Here is a 17,614-nt window from a genome sequence, read left to right on the forward strand (position 1 = left end):
CTTCCAACTTCCTTCTCAGCAAAGTTTCATGTTAAGCATTCCAGAGGTCTGATAGGAACTACTTAGCTGCAAAAGATTAACCTATAGGTGTGTCTCATACAGATTATCTGGAGCCTGTCCACTTTGCTGCAACTGAATGAATGTGACGTCGATTGGTGTATTAATAACTATCTTAATGGCAGAAATTTAGAGGAGTTCAATAGTCAAGAAATTGAATCACTGACCATGTGATATGGTCTGTAGGTGGAGCGGAAAGAACTTAGTAGGAAACTATGATGATCAATATTATAAAAATACCTTATTTCTGGGCAATTGCAATTATAAAACATGCGTTTGAGTTAAATAATGTGTCACATCCCTTGCATGCAAGCTAATAATGGCCTAATGTTATGAGTTTGTAAAAATCATTTGGGTAAAATGGCTCCCGGGTTAGCAGAAGGCATGTTGGGTATTTTTGAGATAAGATTCTAAAAATAATAAATAAGGCAAAACCAACCTAATTACAGTCAGTAAATCCACATAAACACAGTTTAAAAAGTGTGACTTCTGAAAGCATTTGTGGCAAGTCTTGTTTGCTATGTGACGAATCAACCTTACGGCTTTAACAGCCCACAAGCGGATCTAGGTAAATCATATGTTGGAGTAAAAAGATCCCATTTGAACTACCCGCTGCTAGACATAACGTCATACAGAGATATACTTTTTTAAAAAGCTTCCCAAATTACAAATATTGTCTCAAATCTTTTAATAGTTTTTTGTATTAGAAAAAAATAATCGTTACAAAGCCTTTACTCTTCCAAGTAACTTGTCCTATATTGACTAATGTTACTTTGTGACTTGTTGTTGTTATGGATCCAATTATATAAATATATGTTTTATATTTAAAATTTGTATGTATGCAACACCAGTTATTTCTCTTAAATAGAATAAGCCCACTACCTGAAGAGTAAGAGTGTGACTACTGTGATGTAAAAAGGTATAAACTTTATTTCATCTTCCAGTATCTCTGCTAGTTTAACCTCATATTTATAAAACATTTTTTTAAAAAACTGGCACGACTGATATGACAATTGTGCATTTGCAAGTACAATGTATCGTTAGCAGTCTTTGTTAAAAATAACTCAAATTTGAGTTTCTTTTTTATTGAATAATGGACTTGTTCCTTTTTTTAATGAAGTTGAAGTGAGTTGCATATTTCCAAATGTGTCAATATTATGTTTTTGTTCTTCCTTTTACAATACGCAATCCATCCCACGTCTTCCTGTGAGATCCCGGTCAATGAAATGTAAAAATTAAGGAAGTACATCAAGCTTCACAATAAGGGTCCCATTTCTTAAGAAACTTTAATGAGCTACTGATGACACCTGGTGGCCAAAAGTTGCTAGACGTTTCAGTGATAAAATTTACATTTATTGTCTGGTTAAAACTGTTAAAAATGGTGCGAAAAGGTTTTATTTTTTATCTAATTTATGTTATTCTGGTTGCTGAACAAATTTTAATGAAATTTTAGACTTAAAAGTACCTTACTGTTGGGTGTCTCCTTTAAGAGCGCTGACCAACGGCCTCAGCGCCCAATCGCGGCGCGTAAACTGAAAGTGTTGTTGTTAGCAACTAGCGACTAGCTTTCAGCTAATGTTAGCAAACCGAAGAGCTAACGGTGTGAGACATCTGATTATTTCAAGCAAATTAAAGTTGCGTTAACCTTTAGACATTTAAGTAACAGGAACAAGTCTTATCCAGTGTGTGCCTTCAACAAAATCAAAAATGACTTCTGCATTGGTGAGTTTGGCTGTTTGGCTGTTTTGCACTTTCTACTAGAGCAACGGAGATGAAATGACTTTCATATTTGTAATATAGTTTTTCGGGTAAAGTGAAAGGTTGTTTATAAGCGAGCCTCTTGTTGAGCACACTTTACTTTATCATATTTACTTAAACATTAGTTGATATTTTTAAATTGTCAGATTGTTTCGTCCTACAATAGGTGTGAATGTGTCACACAGTATGTTAAAAAATATTCGACCAATATGTAACAATATACGAGTGTCACTTTTCCAACAAAACTGCATAAACTGCGTTTTAACCGAGTACAACTTACAGACATGTAAGTTTATATCAATGTTGCACTAAATTGTGCAGTTGAGATACAATTTAGACTGGAAACTGTTGTAATGTCTTTAAACATACCATACCTTCAACTTAAAACACATGTAAAACATATATATCAGTGGTGTCCAAAGAAAGTCTTCAAGTACCCTGCATGTTTAGTTCTTTGCCTGGTTCAAAACACCTCAAATTATGGTTCATTAGCAGGTCTTAACATACTAAGGAGGTAGTTGGACCATTTGAATTAGCTATGTAGGAGCAGAGCAGAGACTGAAGGAGTCCTAATTGATTTTAAGACTGTATGATTTGATCAGATTGATATCAAATGTTGAGTTGCAACACTTGTCTGCTTGTTATGGTGGCCAGTTATGACATCATGTTGAACCCTGAAAGGTGTTATGGTTACTACAACTAAGATGGATGACAAACTAAAAATGTCATGATGAGCAAACCATCTTTTTGATGTGGTAACCCAAGTAAATTAGTTTGGACATGTCATAAGAAATTATTTATGAGTTTAGAGTAATGTGCACAAGATGTTTCCAAGTTGTGCATACAGGTTAATATGTTGGTAAGTATATTTTAGAAATGCTCAGATGATGTTAAATGACCATGTGTAGATCGTATTGCACGTCTGTGTATGCAGCTAACCTGTGGTGTAATCACAGCAAATCCAACATCAAACAACCCGGGATGGCTTTTCAGGATGCATTTAGAAACTTAAGCTTCCAAAATGGGCAGGTGAAAGTCAAATGAGTGCTTCCTGTAATGTTCCCACTGTTCACGATTTACTCAGCTAATTTTCTTTATTCATGTTCAGCTGCTTGAAGAAAAATATGAAGACTTTGGCTCTAATAATACAAAATTGCACAAAGTTTTCTTTGGGCTTCAGGAAACTGGACAATAGTTTGTATGCGATAGCAGCATCTCTGTGCAATGTAATGTTTGCATCTACTGCCTTTTGGCTACTATGTTTATTTGTATATTTGCTCTGTTTTTACTATCTGGATCGGCCTCTCTAAAATATTTCAAATGTATTAACTGGTAGATGTGGATATCCATGACATTTTTACAAAATCTGACTGAATCTTGGAAGAGAAATTAAAATTCCAGGACTTAAAAGTTAAATTGGGGAAAATTTTTATTGCATACTTTAAGGTCTTTTAAGACCAATAAAACATTTGCAGCTTTTAGATACACATAGAAGTGTTCCTGATTCCAACTGCAATGATCAGTGTTGTGTGTGTTTATATAAAATTTTAGCAACAAGATTTATTATTGTTTTTATGTTCTTGTATAGCTGCATTTCTTAATATAATTTTACAGGGAAAAATCTTACATCTGGCCCACCACTTTTTGTAAAACACCTCATTAGTTGCTGCTTACCACTTAAGAGTTTCTATTGGTTAATCTGTTCTTCACCTCAGATTAGTAAATGTTTACATAATCTTACGTTAATTGTTGAATACATCGAAGGGAGTATAGGTATTATAATCCCTTTTTATAAACGTCTTTTAGCATAATCAGTCAAAATTGAAGAAGTATTTACCTTGTGAGAATTTGGTGTTATGTTAGAGTTAACGGGTGCCTCTCCCCAAGAGATTGTAAGTGCAGGGTGCTCAGTAATATAATATTTCAAGACTAGGTTATGAAATGCCACTTCAAAATGTGTGTGTAGAAAGTGGTAAGTAAACAAGTAGATCAATACAGAAATATACTGCTTAAAAATAAGTCTATGGACAAAATATCAGTATGAAATCATCTTTATCAACAATAGTTTATTATCACGTATAAAAACGTGAAGAGGATAGATGTAAAAAAAAAAAAAAAAAAGTGTACAAACTTCTTTTTAGGGTTTGTTTTGTATAGCTCTTGCCTCAACAACATGCACTCTATGATAAATGTTCAAAAGTTTGTTCAAGAGTCTCAGCTCTCGACGCCATATTTGTCAAAGTGTCTCATAATGATTCCCAGCTCCAGCTCCACAGTCCCCATAGTTTCGGTGTGCAGTCTGTATCTGTCCGCTCCGCTGTATATCAGGTCGGGGTTCCGGAGTTGGGGACCTCCCCCGACAAACATTTGGGCCAGCTGCTCTTGCCAGGAGCCGAGCGGCCTCCAGGTCACGCAGCTTATCCGGTGATGTCCCGCGCTGGAAGGAACGTGGCAGTATCCGTACCCGTACAGCTGGCAGCGACCGAACGAGTCCTGGTGCCATACCTGCAAATAGATCTTGGGCCAGCCTTGGAGACCTTTGGTCGCGTAGTGCAGATCAATCGGGTGACTCCAGTAGGCCATGTCTCCGGTTTGAGGATTGTCCACCTGAGTCTGTCCCTCCTTTATTCCGGAGAGAAGACGCCATGCTCCTCCCGTATGAACTCCCCATTTGCAAAATAGACTATTTTGCGGGAAGCCGCTGGCCCCGATAATCTGTCCTATAATGTGAAGCTCTGCCATTTTACAACTGTCCGCTTTAACCAGAACATGCGGCTCTCCAATTCTTCTTTTCACTCCTCGAGTAACGGCTAGCCTAACGGTTAGCTCCGGCTGTTCAGCTAACCTGGGAGCTAGCGATACGTCTCCTTGGTAACCCGGGCTGCCTCCGTTCGACTGTTAGCATTTTGTCCTGAGTAAGGACTGTCAGGCTCAGGAAACGACTCTTTAGATGTGAATTAAAGTCTTTGGAACAGAATTTACACGTTATCTTTGTCTGGATTTGACAGATAATATTTTGTATTTCAGTAAAAGTGTTCTTAAAGTCATTGTTAAATTTACAAATGATGGCCGGTTGTGATTGCATAAATTAGATATGCAACCTGACACATTAAGCTCAGGACTTATATTTGTAAATTAACGTGTTTAATTTGGATTTATATATAAATAATTATTTCTGGATGGTTGGAAAATAAATAATTTAAACATACAAATAACCTCGAATCATTTCGACAAACATTCAGATTTTAGTGTTATTTTTTTTCTCTCTTTCTAAAATAAAGCCTTTTAACTGGACGATCAGAGTGAAACAGCGCCACACAGTGGGTTCTGTCTTAGCATCAAGTTCACCTAAATCTGACAACGAAGACAATTTAACTGATTAAACTCACAAGTAAACAATAATAAATAAATTAATAAACTACTTTATATGGCATGGTAATAAAGTAATTTCTCACTCGAGAATTTTACTTGCATGTGTCATTTTACTCAGAGTAAAATACCTTCACTTAATTAGATTTACCTCCCCGTTCATATCATTTACAAAATGAATATCTGGCTTCACTTTTTTTTAATATAATGATTAAAAGCTCTTCTCTTTCTGTTATTTATTTTACTTTAAAAATGTCCATGTTCTGACTGTTAGTTTAAGTCCTCATAAATTAAAGTTTCAAATGTTTCTGTGCAGTTTTGATATTAGCACTATGCCTCCAACTAAGTGAAAGCTCTTCATCACTACTCAATCCATCAGATTTTGTGATCTGTTTAGAATTTGTTTCTCATGATATCAAACTTGATGTCTATTTCTTATCAGTGTATGTTTATAAATAATCATTTTCTGTTTAACTTTTTTTTAGATGCAAATTTAATTTTGGTAATTTATTGTCACTCAGTAGATTTCTGTGTTTCTCTCTCCACATAGTCGGATCCAACCCTTGAGAGACATTTTAAGGGTCATCGGCACACTGTGACCAGTGTGGACTTCAGCTGCAGCATGAAACAGATTGGTAACTGCCTTATTCATATTTCTCATCATTTTTATGTCTGCACTGTTCACTGCGCTCTTGAGCAACTCACTCAAGTGTGCTTCCCCCTCCTCCAGCTACGGGCTCTGTGGACTCTTGTGTGATGATCTGGAACATGAAGCCTCAGATGCGAGCGTATCGCTTTGATGGGCACAAAGAAGCTGTCACTTGTGTTCAGTTTTCTCCATCTGGCCACCTGGTGGCCTCCACCTCTAGAGACAAAACTGTGCGTCTTTGGGTGCCCAGCATGTAAGATTTTATGAACCATCACTTTCTGTATTCTGTTACTCCTCTTTTATTTAAGTTCAACCTGAAACTGCCACAGAGGACAATGCTGCAGATTAACTAAAACATTTGAATAGAGATGCAATTCTAATAATTGCGAATCTTCTGCTGTGAACACACAGCCCTGATCCCACCGGACTGCTTCACATTTAAGTGATGTGTGTGTGCAGGAAGGCAGATTCAACCGTATTCAGGGCTCACACAGCCACTGTGCGCTGTGTTAACTTCTCCTGTGATGGACAGACTATGCTGACATCCTCTGATGACAAGACCATCAAACTGTGGACGGTCCACAGGCAGAAGTTCCTCTTCTCTTTCAGCCAACACATGAACTGGGTCCGCTGTGCTAAGTATGACACACACATATACAATAGTTGGAGTTGAATATAATTTTCCATACAAAAATTGTAATGAGTTTATTTTTATCTATTTTTTTTTTAAATCATCCAACTAGTTATTGAGGGACATTTTTTAAGTGATTCTTTTTTCTTTCAGGTTTTCTCCAGATGATGGTTTGATTGTATCATGTAGTGACGATAAAACCATAAAACTGTGGGACAAGAAAACTAGAGAATGCATTCATACTTTTACTGAGCATGCTGGGTAAGGGCTTTAAACTAGAATGATTAATGTGTGAAGCTTTGAGAAAACATGTTGATGAACATGTTTCTTACTTGTTCATCAACATGTTTTTTCTTTTTACTTCCTAAAAGTAAGTTTCTTCTTACTTTTAAGAAGAAACTAAAAGTAGTAGCTAAAACATCGTCTTGCACTTTGTGTTTTGAACTGATCCTTTGATGTCTGTTTTCCTCTGTCTTTGAAGTTATGCAAGCTATGTAGACTTTCATCCCAGTGGGACATGCATTGCTGCAGCAAGTACTGATACCTCTGTTAAGATTTGGGACATCAGAACCCACAAAATGCTTCAGCATTATCCAGGTAAAATCAGCCTCAGTACCCATCTTCTGTTTCAGTGAAATAACAGTTTGCACTCAGCTGTGACATGTTTTTAGCTTTATGAACAGTTTTAAAACGTCCTAATATTTATGAAATCTTTCTGTGTTTTTTATTTTTTATTTTATTTATTTTTTCATTCCTAGTGTTTCATAGCTATTACGCTTAAGTGTTTACATTTTTGTTCATGAAATACGATTTGTGTTTATGACATACATTGAAATAACATAACAAATAGTTAAGATTAGGTCTGTACAGTAGACACACCTGCATTCGTGGGGATTAGGAACCACAGCCACCCTTGAATACTTGAGACCTCGTCTAAAGTGCTTAGACACTTTCTTTTTGATTTATTGAGTTACTTCTTTAGTTATTGAGTTGCAAGTCTTGTTTTCTGTCCTTAAATGAACCTCTTCTTAAGGATGCAGCCTCTCTCTCTTTCATTCTCACTTTGCAGCCATTTAATCTCAGCTTCCAGTTTAGTTGTTTCCAGTTAGAAGTTTCTAAGTCTTAGCAACGTTCATCCAGCAGGGGGACCCAAAGCTTTTACATGATTTCTTCTTGCTGTTTGTGAGATGAAGACATTTAAAAAACAAGAGGTGATTTTAATTCAGAAGGATAACTAATTGTTTTCTGATGCATTAGTGTGTTTACAACTGGGATGTCAAGGTTTTCTGTCTAAACTGTAGCTGAAGCAGTGTGATGCACCGCAGTCATGAGCTTCCAAACGACTAATCTGCTGATGTGTGTTTGAGCAAAGTAAAGAAAAACTGTTGCTGTAAAATACCTGATTTTATCTTTAAAGATTGTATCGCTAGTTTAAGTCCACAGATGCACTGCTGCAATATGTAACTAGGACTAAGGACGAACCATACATAGTAATGTTTTGTATCTTTTTATAAAATCCGTTTTAATTAGCTAAAGAAAAAAAAGTGAATACTTTCCTGATTAGCTGATTTTTTAAAATATCTTTTAATGTAAATTATTCTCGTTGAGATAGAGGTTTTGTACTTTCAGAAATCTCGTTGCACTCCACTTGTTTAGTCATTTTTGACATCCGTGTTCAGATTTTTCATTCTTCAAAATAAAAACTGCAAATAACTATCCACTTCCTTCTCTTCAGTCATCCAGACCCTCAAAATAATGATGCATAGTTACTGAAAACTGTTCTGCTGGAATATTTGAGAAAATACAATATTTGTGCTTTTTTTTCTGCTCTTAAAAAAATTTCACTTGTACAAAGACTAGTTTGTACACAGCATGAACATTTGTTCTTAAAGGTTTACCCTTCATTCTTGATTTCACACGAAGAGATAACTTTTGGGAGGAAATAGAAATGGGAACATGCAAACCTCTTTAACCAGTGGACGTTTGTCTCAAATGGTTAACTTGTGTTTTCTGTAAGTTTGAGAAGGTCCTTAAATTTGCACGATGATTTATCTACACAGACTGAAGCCTGATAATATTTTAGAGATGATCACCAGCATGTTTTTATTATAGAAATTCCATCTCTTCAAGAAGAAGATGAGCATATGTTTTAGGAAGTATTTAACATAAAACAACATTGGTAAATGTGCGTTTTCCACTATAAGATCAGTGTGTTTTGTCTTTTCCAGTCCACAGTGGTGCTGTGAACGGTTTGTCTTTCCATCCTGGTGGTAATTTCCTAATCACTGCATCCAGCGACTCCACAATGAAAATACTGGACCTGGTGGAGGGAAAGCTATTGTATACACTGCATGGACATCAGGTACACACACACACACACACAGAAGCACACACAGTCTCCACTGCTATCCTGTGGGCTTAGTTGTTTAGTGTACTTTCAGGACAGGTTGAGTTTCTCTATTTTGAGTTTTTGAAAAGAAACACAGGGTGGGTTATGCTGGTCCGAACGTTTACGCGTGTTTGACATCTCGAATACGCATGTTTATCTCTGCTTAGGTCTGTATGCGTTTGAGTGTGTGCGTATGATGCCTTTTTTGTATTTATTGTATTTTAGTACTTGCTTGGCAAGCAGGCAGCCCACTCAGGATGAGTCATCTCATGGTTGTTGGAAGGAAACAGAACTGTTTCTGCCCCCGTTTCTCCAGATCCTGCCTCTTCCTTCTCCTTCTCTGGTTTTGTTTTGTTGAGTGTTCAACCGGGACAACTCTCTTTCTCTCTTTTCCACCTTCTTAATGACCCTAGTTTTCCTTTTGGACCTTCTACGTCTTTCTGTCCAACATCTGATGCACTCGCATTTTGGCTGCCTGGAGTAGCTGGCCGGGCGGCGCGCTGACTGTGTCTGTTTGTTTGAACAGCTGATGGACTGGCTTGCTGGCTGGTTGTGGAAATCGATGGCTTGCCAGTACCACATATGGTCCATCTGTTTATCTATCCCCTCGCACACTTTGCCCGTCTTTCATTCTACCTTTTTTTTTTTTTTTGCCCTTTTCACCTGTGTTTCTTTGCAGTCACTTGCCAAGGTTCGTCTTTTGTTGGGATGAAGAAGCCTTTTTTGTTCTCTCTTCCCACCTCCAGATTTGTCATCTCCTGCACTTTGTCTCAGTTTCTGTTGTTCTATTTAGCTCTGTGGTGACACCACCAATCTGTTGGTGCCGGGACCACTCAGAGCGCTAATTATCTCTCCTGCTGCAGATCGAGAGATGGGAGAGACCCCCCATCTGTTCTGCGTGGGTGTCTAGGTTGGTGTGTTTGTGTCTGGTTGCATGTGTTTTGCTGTGCATACATGTTGGCCTGTGGTTCATATGCAACCATATGAAACGTTGCCTTTGGACCTGATCAACGTGTTGCTTACCCAGGCTCAGGGGGATGATACCTGGCTTCAGATGAAGTGAGCTACTGAAGGTCTATTTTGTGTGTCTGCTTTAATATAAACCTAAATAACATTTTATAATTATTGTTTTATTTACTTGTGAATTCATTGCCAATTTTTTTTTTGAGACATTTTAGATGACATTCATTTGCTTCTTTTGTGATGTAGTTCTGGGTAAGGATTTCAAGTGCCATTATGCTTTGAAAAAACAACTACAAGGCACAGAATGCAACACTGCAAACAGCACTGTAGGATGCCAGATATGCTCCTAATTCTCAAGGCCTAATTCTGGCCTTAAAACCTTTTATTATTGTCTCTATATGGAGTAAGAATCAAAATATTCTTGTAAGTTTAATACTGCTATAGAAAAGGTTTCATTTTAACAAGGGTTGGTTTCAAAAGAGGGATTTTATCAGTAGGTAGAAGCCTACCATCAATAACCATGTTAAAGCTTAGTCTAAAAAGGAGTTGAATTTACATAATCTGGGAGAAGAAGGTCAGATCTCTGTGCTGAAAAGCACCAACAGAAGTTCATAAAGTTATATTTTACTCGCAGCTTTAAATATGAGGTTGTGTGCTTTAAGGAGGACTTCTGTTTTATGACGTAGTTGGTCATGCTGAGGTGAAAATAATTATCATTTTAATATGTCCAAATACATTGCAAAAATCTGATGTAGTTCTGCTAAAAGCAACATAATGCGTGTATGATTCAGATTTTTATGGTTTATGTGCATCTATTTCTTGGGAACTGGGAGGTTGAGTCAGTAAAAATATACAGTTATTTTTTAAAATTGGTATTTATAAGAGAAAATTTGTGACTTTTGCGTACTTAAATGAAACATGAAATACTAGACCCACTGTAAAGCCATGGGTTCATGGAGGCAGTGTGTGGAACTAATTACAATATGCAACACACTGCTGACGGTTGTGTTACTCAGCATTTGTATCTGGTTTTCAGTCTACGATTAACCTATAGCCTAACTCTGTAACTAACGCAAACTTCTGGAAAATAACTACATCAGTTTTATTTATTTTTTTAAATTCAAGAAAAATAGAAATGCTTATTTGATGTTTAGAGTAATAGAAACTATAAGGTTTTGGTTTTATTGTTTGTGTTTACTCCAGCTGCTTTGGAACATGAAGAGTATGTAATTGTTATGTGCATCGTTCCTTTTTAGACGGGACCATATGGGTTCTGTCTGGTTGCTGTAATACTTACTCTTGTATCACAAGACAAAATGGGCCATTTAGGTTCATTGTTGCGTGTGTGTGTGTGTGTGTGTGTCCGTGCGTGGGTGTGTGTGTGTGTGTGTCCATGGCAAGTGCCAGCCTGGCAGCATGCATTAGTCAGAGCAGAGACAGAACATGCTGTCTGTCAGACCGTCGCGTTGCCATAGCGCTGCTCTCTGCTTCTCTCAGGTGCTTCTGGGAAACCATCCTCAGCCGGAGCGGCCTGTCTGGGTGCCAGCTGCAGGACACAGCTCCTCCTTTTTTCCCCTTCTAAACAGCCTCCATGTTCTTGTCATTTTTCTTGTCTTTTTTCCTTTTCTTTGAATACAAAATGGTTTATCAAGTGATGTGGGATTTTTATTTTTAGTTGTAGGACTGCTTTTTTCAGTTTCATGTAGCAAGCCTAAGTCCTGATAATTTTAATGCGATTAATTTTTTTTCTTTTTGTTTTCTTGGACCATTTGTGACCCAATGTTAGTCTTCATTGTTATTTGATTTTATTAATAGCTTAGCTGTTAGCCTTCATACCGACCCGTCCTCTAAACACCCACATTCACACATACGTACTCTGGAGATTCTGTTCTCTTTCCTCTGTTTTGTTTGTTTTTGTTTTGCATGAAATAAAGTCAATTTGTGTTTGAAACAGTTCTTGGATTTAAACTGGATTCAATTTAAACAGAGTTTTAATAGAATGGTGAATGAACTGGATGTATTGCATACATAAATAAAAAACATGTTGGATCTGTTGTGTTTTCTGTAATAAAGTAGATAGTTTATTGTTATGTTTATTACAGTTTAAACCAGAATGTTACATACACTGAATAAAAGGCTTTTTATTCCTCACTGGCTGAAGTTAAATCAGTCCAGACTTCTCGTGTTTTAGGTCAGTTAGAATTACCAAAATTATTTATATTTGCTACAATAATGAGAGATTTATTTATCAACATCTTAAAAATTAGAATAAATTAGGTTTATTGGTTTAATCCTTTAAACTGGTTTTATTTTAATAAAGAAAAATGGCTATTCAAACCAAACTGGCTCCATGCAGAAAAACTAATTGGCCCCTAAAAGTTTATAGGTGCTTTTGCCATGTTAAATTTATTTATTCATTCTTCTGTAAAAACAATGACCCAATTAATGACTGCCTTACTGAATGTTTTATGTTGAATGTTTTTATGTCGACATTAATATTGTACATTTTGTTCCTTGTTTTATTGCCTGGCAATACTGAAATCCCTCAATTATGTCTGTCAATGCCCAGACCTGCTCATTTTAAGTGGAGATGTTCCGCTGTTGTCGCTGATTCAGATTCCATGTTTTGTTGGAACGATGACTTATTGCTTAAGCTTTTCAGTAAATCAGTACAAACATCAATTGTTTGATATTCAGTTAGACAACCTTTATGTATTTTGTTAGAAACAAGAAAGTTGTTGATGTTAAAAGATCATGATTTTATTGTCTTATTTGTATTTTATTACCATGTTAACTCACTTTTCTGTCTTGTCTTGTGGGTTTTCTCTAATCCAGGGTGCAGTCACATGTGTGGCCTTCTCTAGAGCGGGGGATTACTTTTCATCTGGAGGTTCTGATGAACAGGTGAAGGCTTATTCTTCTAATCTTTAAGACTAGATTTCATACTGTTTGGCTAATACAGAAACTTTATACTGAACTAAATTCAAAAATTGTATCCTGGTGTATAAGTCAATATACAATAATTTATGTTTTTACAGGTTTTGGTGTGGAAGAGCAACTTTGACGAATGTATTGAAAGCAGTAATCGTGTCAAATCGCAATGTAAAAGTGCAGAGAGTTCACAGTCTCGGCCAGCCAGTTCAACAACTAATCTTCATTTTAACTCGCAACCACCTGTCCTCAACAACCAGGTAAGACAAAGAACAGCTTCTCTTCTCATCCACAGTGTTGGTAGGATAAAGGACGTGCAAAGGTATATTCAGCAGTTAAAACGTCCAGCTTGGAATAAAACCCCAGCCTCAGCTGTGGAGTACGTTTTAGCTCCTTTATGTTTGTTCTTCTCACTTGGCTGCTGGTTTTTGCCATCTGAACCCAATTTTATGCTTGTGTTATATTTAAAGCCACATCATCAGTAGCCTCAGCAGCCAGTGGTGTGGGGAATAGAGCAGTTTAGTGCTTTTCAGTGGAGCATATATTAAAACAAGGACAGATCCACTGCTCATTGCTCATCCACTCTTTGTTTGTGGTGCCTTGAATTAGTCCACGTTTGTGAATGCCATTGTAGGTTTAAAATTTGAATTTAAAATTCTAATTTATAACAACTTAATTACCTTTTATCCTTAGCACAATGAACACATCAGAAACACTAATTTCACATTTCAGTTTTTATTTCTGACCCCTGAACATTTTAAGCAGGTTGTGTAGTTGAGCATTTAACATTTAGTTAACTTTTACAACTTAATGTCTGTAACTTTATGATGGTCTGTTTGAGGTTAACCACATCTCTCTCTCCTAATCCTGATTTTTTTCCCCTTAATTCACATGTTAAAGTTTCAGTTAATATGTTCACTATATTAATATTTTTTTTTATTATTGTGCATAAATGAGCAGAGATAGACTGCAAGTCTGACCGGTTTGTAAGATGGTCTGGACAGCCTGGGCAGGCTGAAATCACTGCAGTCCACAGCCAGAAACTGCAGGGGGCGCTAATACAGTAGCTTGAGCACAAAAATCCAACAAAATTAAGGATAATAATGACACTCAATAAAAATCTGAATCTGACCAAGGTCAGCATGAACATTGAAATATAGTTGGACTAAATTGAACGTGTTTGTCCTGTAAAGAAAACGACTTCAATATAAGCAAGCTGAGTTTAATTTAGTCAGATTGAATACAGCCTTTACGCCTTAGTTTCATAGAAACCTGCAGGTTCACTGCCAATGTTACTTTATCCCTAATAAGAAGAATTGAACACAAACTCCAGTGTGTCTGAAAACCTCCCTGATGTCCAAAAGACAAGATAATTTCCCTCATGCTGTTCATGAAGAAAAAAATTGCTTTTGAGGCCATGTCATGTGTATCATAGCTTATGACACCTAATTACCCACTTGGACGCCATGTGATGTCTTCTCTCTTGTTCCTTGCCGCCTCTGCCCGTTGGCTGAAGAGTTTTGAAGGGGTGTGGGGTTTTTTAGGAACAAAAAGGCTGCATTATGCTGTTTCTGCCCAGATCTGGCGAAAAAGTGTCATGAAACAGGCATTTGAAGATGATTTGTAATCAAGATTATGTGTACACTGACCTAAAATGGACTTTGGCAGCCTGAGTGTGAAGCTTTTAATGTCTTTTAGACACTTTTTCTCATCTAATATTTTTCGTGGAACCCTTGAGATACTTTTTGTTCTTCTCTATGTGGCTCTTTCTTTCGCTCGCTGGAGCTGTGAAAGCAAGGCTGCAAATGGATTTTAATAGCTCCTCAGGTTGACAGTTATTATTACTGATGAGTCTGAAAGATAACAAAATGGCCAGCTGGATCATGTGGAGAAGGTGGAGTCACACAATGTGTGAAGCATGTTCTTGAGGATTCATATTCTTGTGTAAAAGAACTGACCTTTTTCTTTTTTTTTCTTTATCTGTGAAATGTTGTTTTCTAAATCCACCTGAAGCATCAGCACTAATGGAAAGGCAGGATTTGCTGTATGACAATAGGTCTGATGTTGCTATTTGTTTTGAACGTTTCTTTGTCAGAACACAAAAAAAATTTAAAACAGCTTCAGTTGTGCTATTTTCATTTTCAGATTTTAAATCTAAAACTGTGAGCTCTTGCCCACAGGTAGAAGCTGTAATTTGTGGTGATAAAACAGGAGGTTAATGATTTATTGTCCCAACCTATCAGCAGAAATCTTTTGAAGGAACTAAGGAAACAATAGGGACATTTTGTGGATCTGTTTGCAAAGTATATCTACTTTACCGCTGTTAACACAAAACACTTTTGCAGTTACATTTTTTGTGCAAGTGTGTGATTGTAGTGCTTCAGTAAATTTTAATCTTGTTCTGCAACTGCATTATCTTAATAGAGAATGCATGTATGCATGTCTGTGAACGCTTGCGTTTTACTGTGGTTCTTCTTGTTGGGTCTCGCATTGTTTTCATTTGGTTTTGACTGAAATAAGAACCAGATTTTTTGTGGAGTTCTTTGTTTATGTGCTGATATGGAGGCATAAACCATTTACTCCCGCAGTTTGTGGCGTTTCATTTGTAATTGGAAGTTGGACAGTCAGAGAACAACGGCCAACCGGCCAATTTATGGCTCCTGCACATATAAAATGTCCATTGTTGCAGAAATGCTCTGGTTATGTACCCTTTTGATTTTTCTGTTGCGTTAAACCAATAGCACAGAACAGATTGGAATATGTTTTTCATTTAAATTTCCATAACAATGAGACTGAAGTGCATCTTTTGACGTGTAAATAGAATAAACTAGAAAAGAAATATCCTTTATTGTCCCAAAATAAAGGATATGGAGAAACTTCTGCGCAAAAGCAGCAAAGTGACAGGCTTTTACAGCAAATAGACTCACACAAAGATAAAATGTATAATATATAAAAACAGAATAAAGAATAAAAATACTGTACAGTAAGGGAAATATTTCCTTTAGACCTTAAACCTAAGAATCAGTCAATACAAACAAAAATGTCCAGTAAATGAGAATGTATTTACTATAAAAGTAAAGAAGAATGCACACACCTTCTGCACAATCCCCAGTAAAATCAGATTTTTAAGTTATTAAGTGAAATAACCACTTTTGTGTTAAAATCTATAATTAAACCAGTTTTTTTTTACCTCATGTTTTCTACCTGAATATGTTCTACCACACAGTTCTGTTCAGCCTTTAGTTGTGAACTGGTTCCCTTAGTGTTTTAAGGGAAAAAGGAAGAGACAGAAATACTTTGTTTATATTCTGCATACTTGCTTGCACAATTACCAAATGCGACATATTTTACATATTCCAACTGTGGGCTCAACTCAGCTGTGATGAAATTTCTAGATTGAAAAACATCTGTATTTATTAACCTGCTTTATGCTTAAATAAAACAGTCTTGTATCAGGACATTGTTTGCTTATCTGTAACCACTAGTGCCACAGTAAAGTGCTTCGACACTTGTCTTTCCTCATAGGGATTTTTAAAAAAAATTTCAGAAATAAAAAAAATTGTTCAGTTGATCTTAGGTGCTGTGATTACAGAAATATTGATAACTGAAGCTCTAAAGAACATTTGATGGCAGTAAGGTCAGTGATTATGCTAGATGAGATGTTAATAAGGCAAAGGATCAAGAAGACACAGACTGGATTCTTTAAGCTTAAATACTTTATAAAAGTGACATTTATTTAATTTTTCTTCATGGATTCAGTAACGGCCTTTGGCTAAGTAGTTATAGTAATAAAGTGATCTCAGGCTAGAGGCCAAAAGCTGCTTTTCTTTTATGTATAATTTATTCATTCATAATTTATCATTAATAACACTCCTTCTTCTTGAATATTGCCAGTCATGTCTTGCCTTAGAGGAAGAACAGGAAAAAGACTTCTATGACTGACATCTCAACAAGTCTAATCATAAAGAAGAAATCTAGCAGAAGAAAGTGATGCTTTATAACTTTTTCTAATAAAACATTGTACAGACTCAAGATGTGTACAAGGGGCTTTTATTTTAACAATGCTGTGCGATCATCAGCTTACAGGAGTATTTCAAAGACCCTCCAACATCCACTTTTTCATAAATTATAAATATTGCCAAAATCATTTTTAATACAGAACTGTGATGTTTTAAAAGTGAAAACGTACTGTTCCTTCCTGAACAGTTTAATTGTTGGATGTTGCCTTGGTCTTGATTTCCCTGCATGCATCTGAGTGTTGTACAAAGATGAATCAGACATGTTGAGGTCCACAGTTCTCTTGATATCTTGGCTGCTTTCTTTAGATTTTTCCATGACGTCACACAAGAGAGCATTAGGTGTAACGTACATTCACAGGTGTGTCTCCAATTAGCATTAATGTTGTGAAACAACCAGTCAGAAACATACAAACAGATTACTTCATCGTCTAGACTTCCCAGAAACTGTTTAAAGGAACAGTATTTTTGGTGTATGGAAACTTGCTGAATTTCAAGAAAGTAAATAAAAAAATCTAAATCCTCTAATTATTTTTGGTAATTTGGCAAATTTAAATCAATTAGTAATTTTAATTGACTTAAAAAAAGAAATTTAGTCTGAGTTAGTTATGCAGTGAGGGTGATTTCTTTTACTAATTATGTGTACAGTAATTTGTCAAATTTTGTCAGATACTGAATATTACACCAGACCAGTAAAAAGAAATGTGTGTATGGTGAAAAATATGTTTAATACCTGCCTGAAGGTCATTTCCAAATTGTATTTTTAATCTAACAAATGAACCTCATTGGAACCCATAATTTATTGAATATAACTTCTTAACTGGCTTATTCATTTATTTATTTATTTAGTT

The 17,614-nt window shown here is 36.2% G+C and overlaps 2 protein-coding genes across 2 annotated transcripts in view; one reads left to right on the forward strand and one right to left on the reverse strand.

The window, feature by feature from the left end:
• Window positions 1-1,559: 1,559 nt before the first annotated feature.
• Window positions 1,560-17,614, forward strand: part of poc1a (POC1 centriolar protein A) — a 30,555-nt gene continuing 14,500 nt past the window's right edge. Inside the window, exons 1-9 of the mRNA XM_008408517.3 lie at window positions 1,560-1,779; window positions 5,735-5,819; window positions 5,915-6,086; window positions 6,293-6,472; window positions 6,618-6,725; window positions 6,946-7,061; window positions 8,693-8,826; window positions 12,652-12,720; window positions 12,855-13,007. Coding sequence (XP_008406739.1) covers window positions 1,765-1,779; window positions 5,735-5,819; window positions 5,915-6,086; window positions 6,293-6,472; window positions 6,618-6,725; window positions 6,946-7,061; window positions 8,693-8,826; window positions 12,652-12,720; window positions 12,855-13,007 — 1,032 coding nt within the window. The 5' untranslated portion in view covers window positions 1,560-1,764. The remainder of the gene's footprint in view (window positions 1,780-5,734; window positions 5,820-5,914; window positions 6,087-6,292; window positions 6,473-6,617; window positions 6,726-6,945; window positions 7,062-8,692; window positions 8,827-12,651; window positions 12,721-12,854; window positions 13,008-17,614) is intronic.
• b9d2 (B9 domain containing 2) lies at window positions 3,851-4,721 on the reverse strand. The gene has a single exon (XM_008408516.3). The coding sequence runs from the start codon at window positions 4,555-4,557 to the stop codon at window positions 4,030-4,032; it is 528 nt and encodes a 175-aa protein (XP_008406738.1). The 5' UTR covers window positions 4,558-4,721; the 3' UTR covers window positions 3,851-4,029.

The sequence above is a fragment of the Poecilia reticulata genome, chromosome 5 (assembly GCF_904066995.2).
Source record: "Poecilia reticulata chromosome 5, P_reticulata-male-v2, whole genome shotgun sequence".
NCBI lineage: Eukaryota > Metazoa > Chordata > Actinopteri > Cyprinodontiformes > Poeciliidae > Poecilia > Poecilia reticulata.

What these genes read in the sequence shown, in the direction of transcription:
- b9d2 (XM_008408516.3), bottom strand. Translation starts at nt 4,557, where the DNA reads ATGGCAGAGCTTCACATTATAGGACAGATTATCGGGGCCAGCGGCTTC.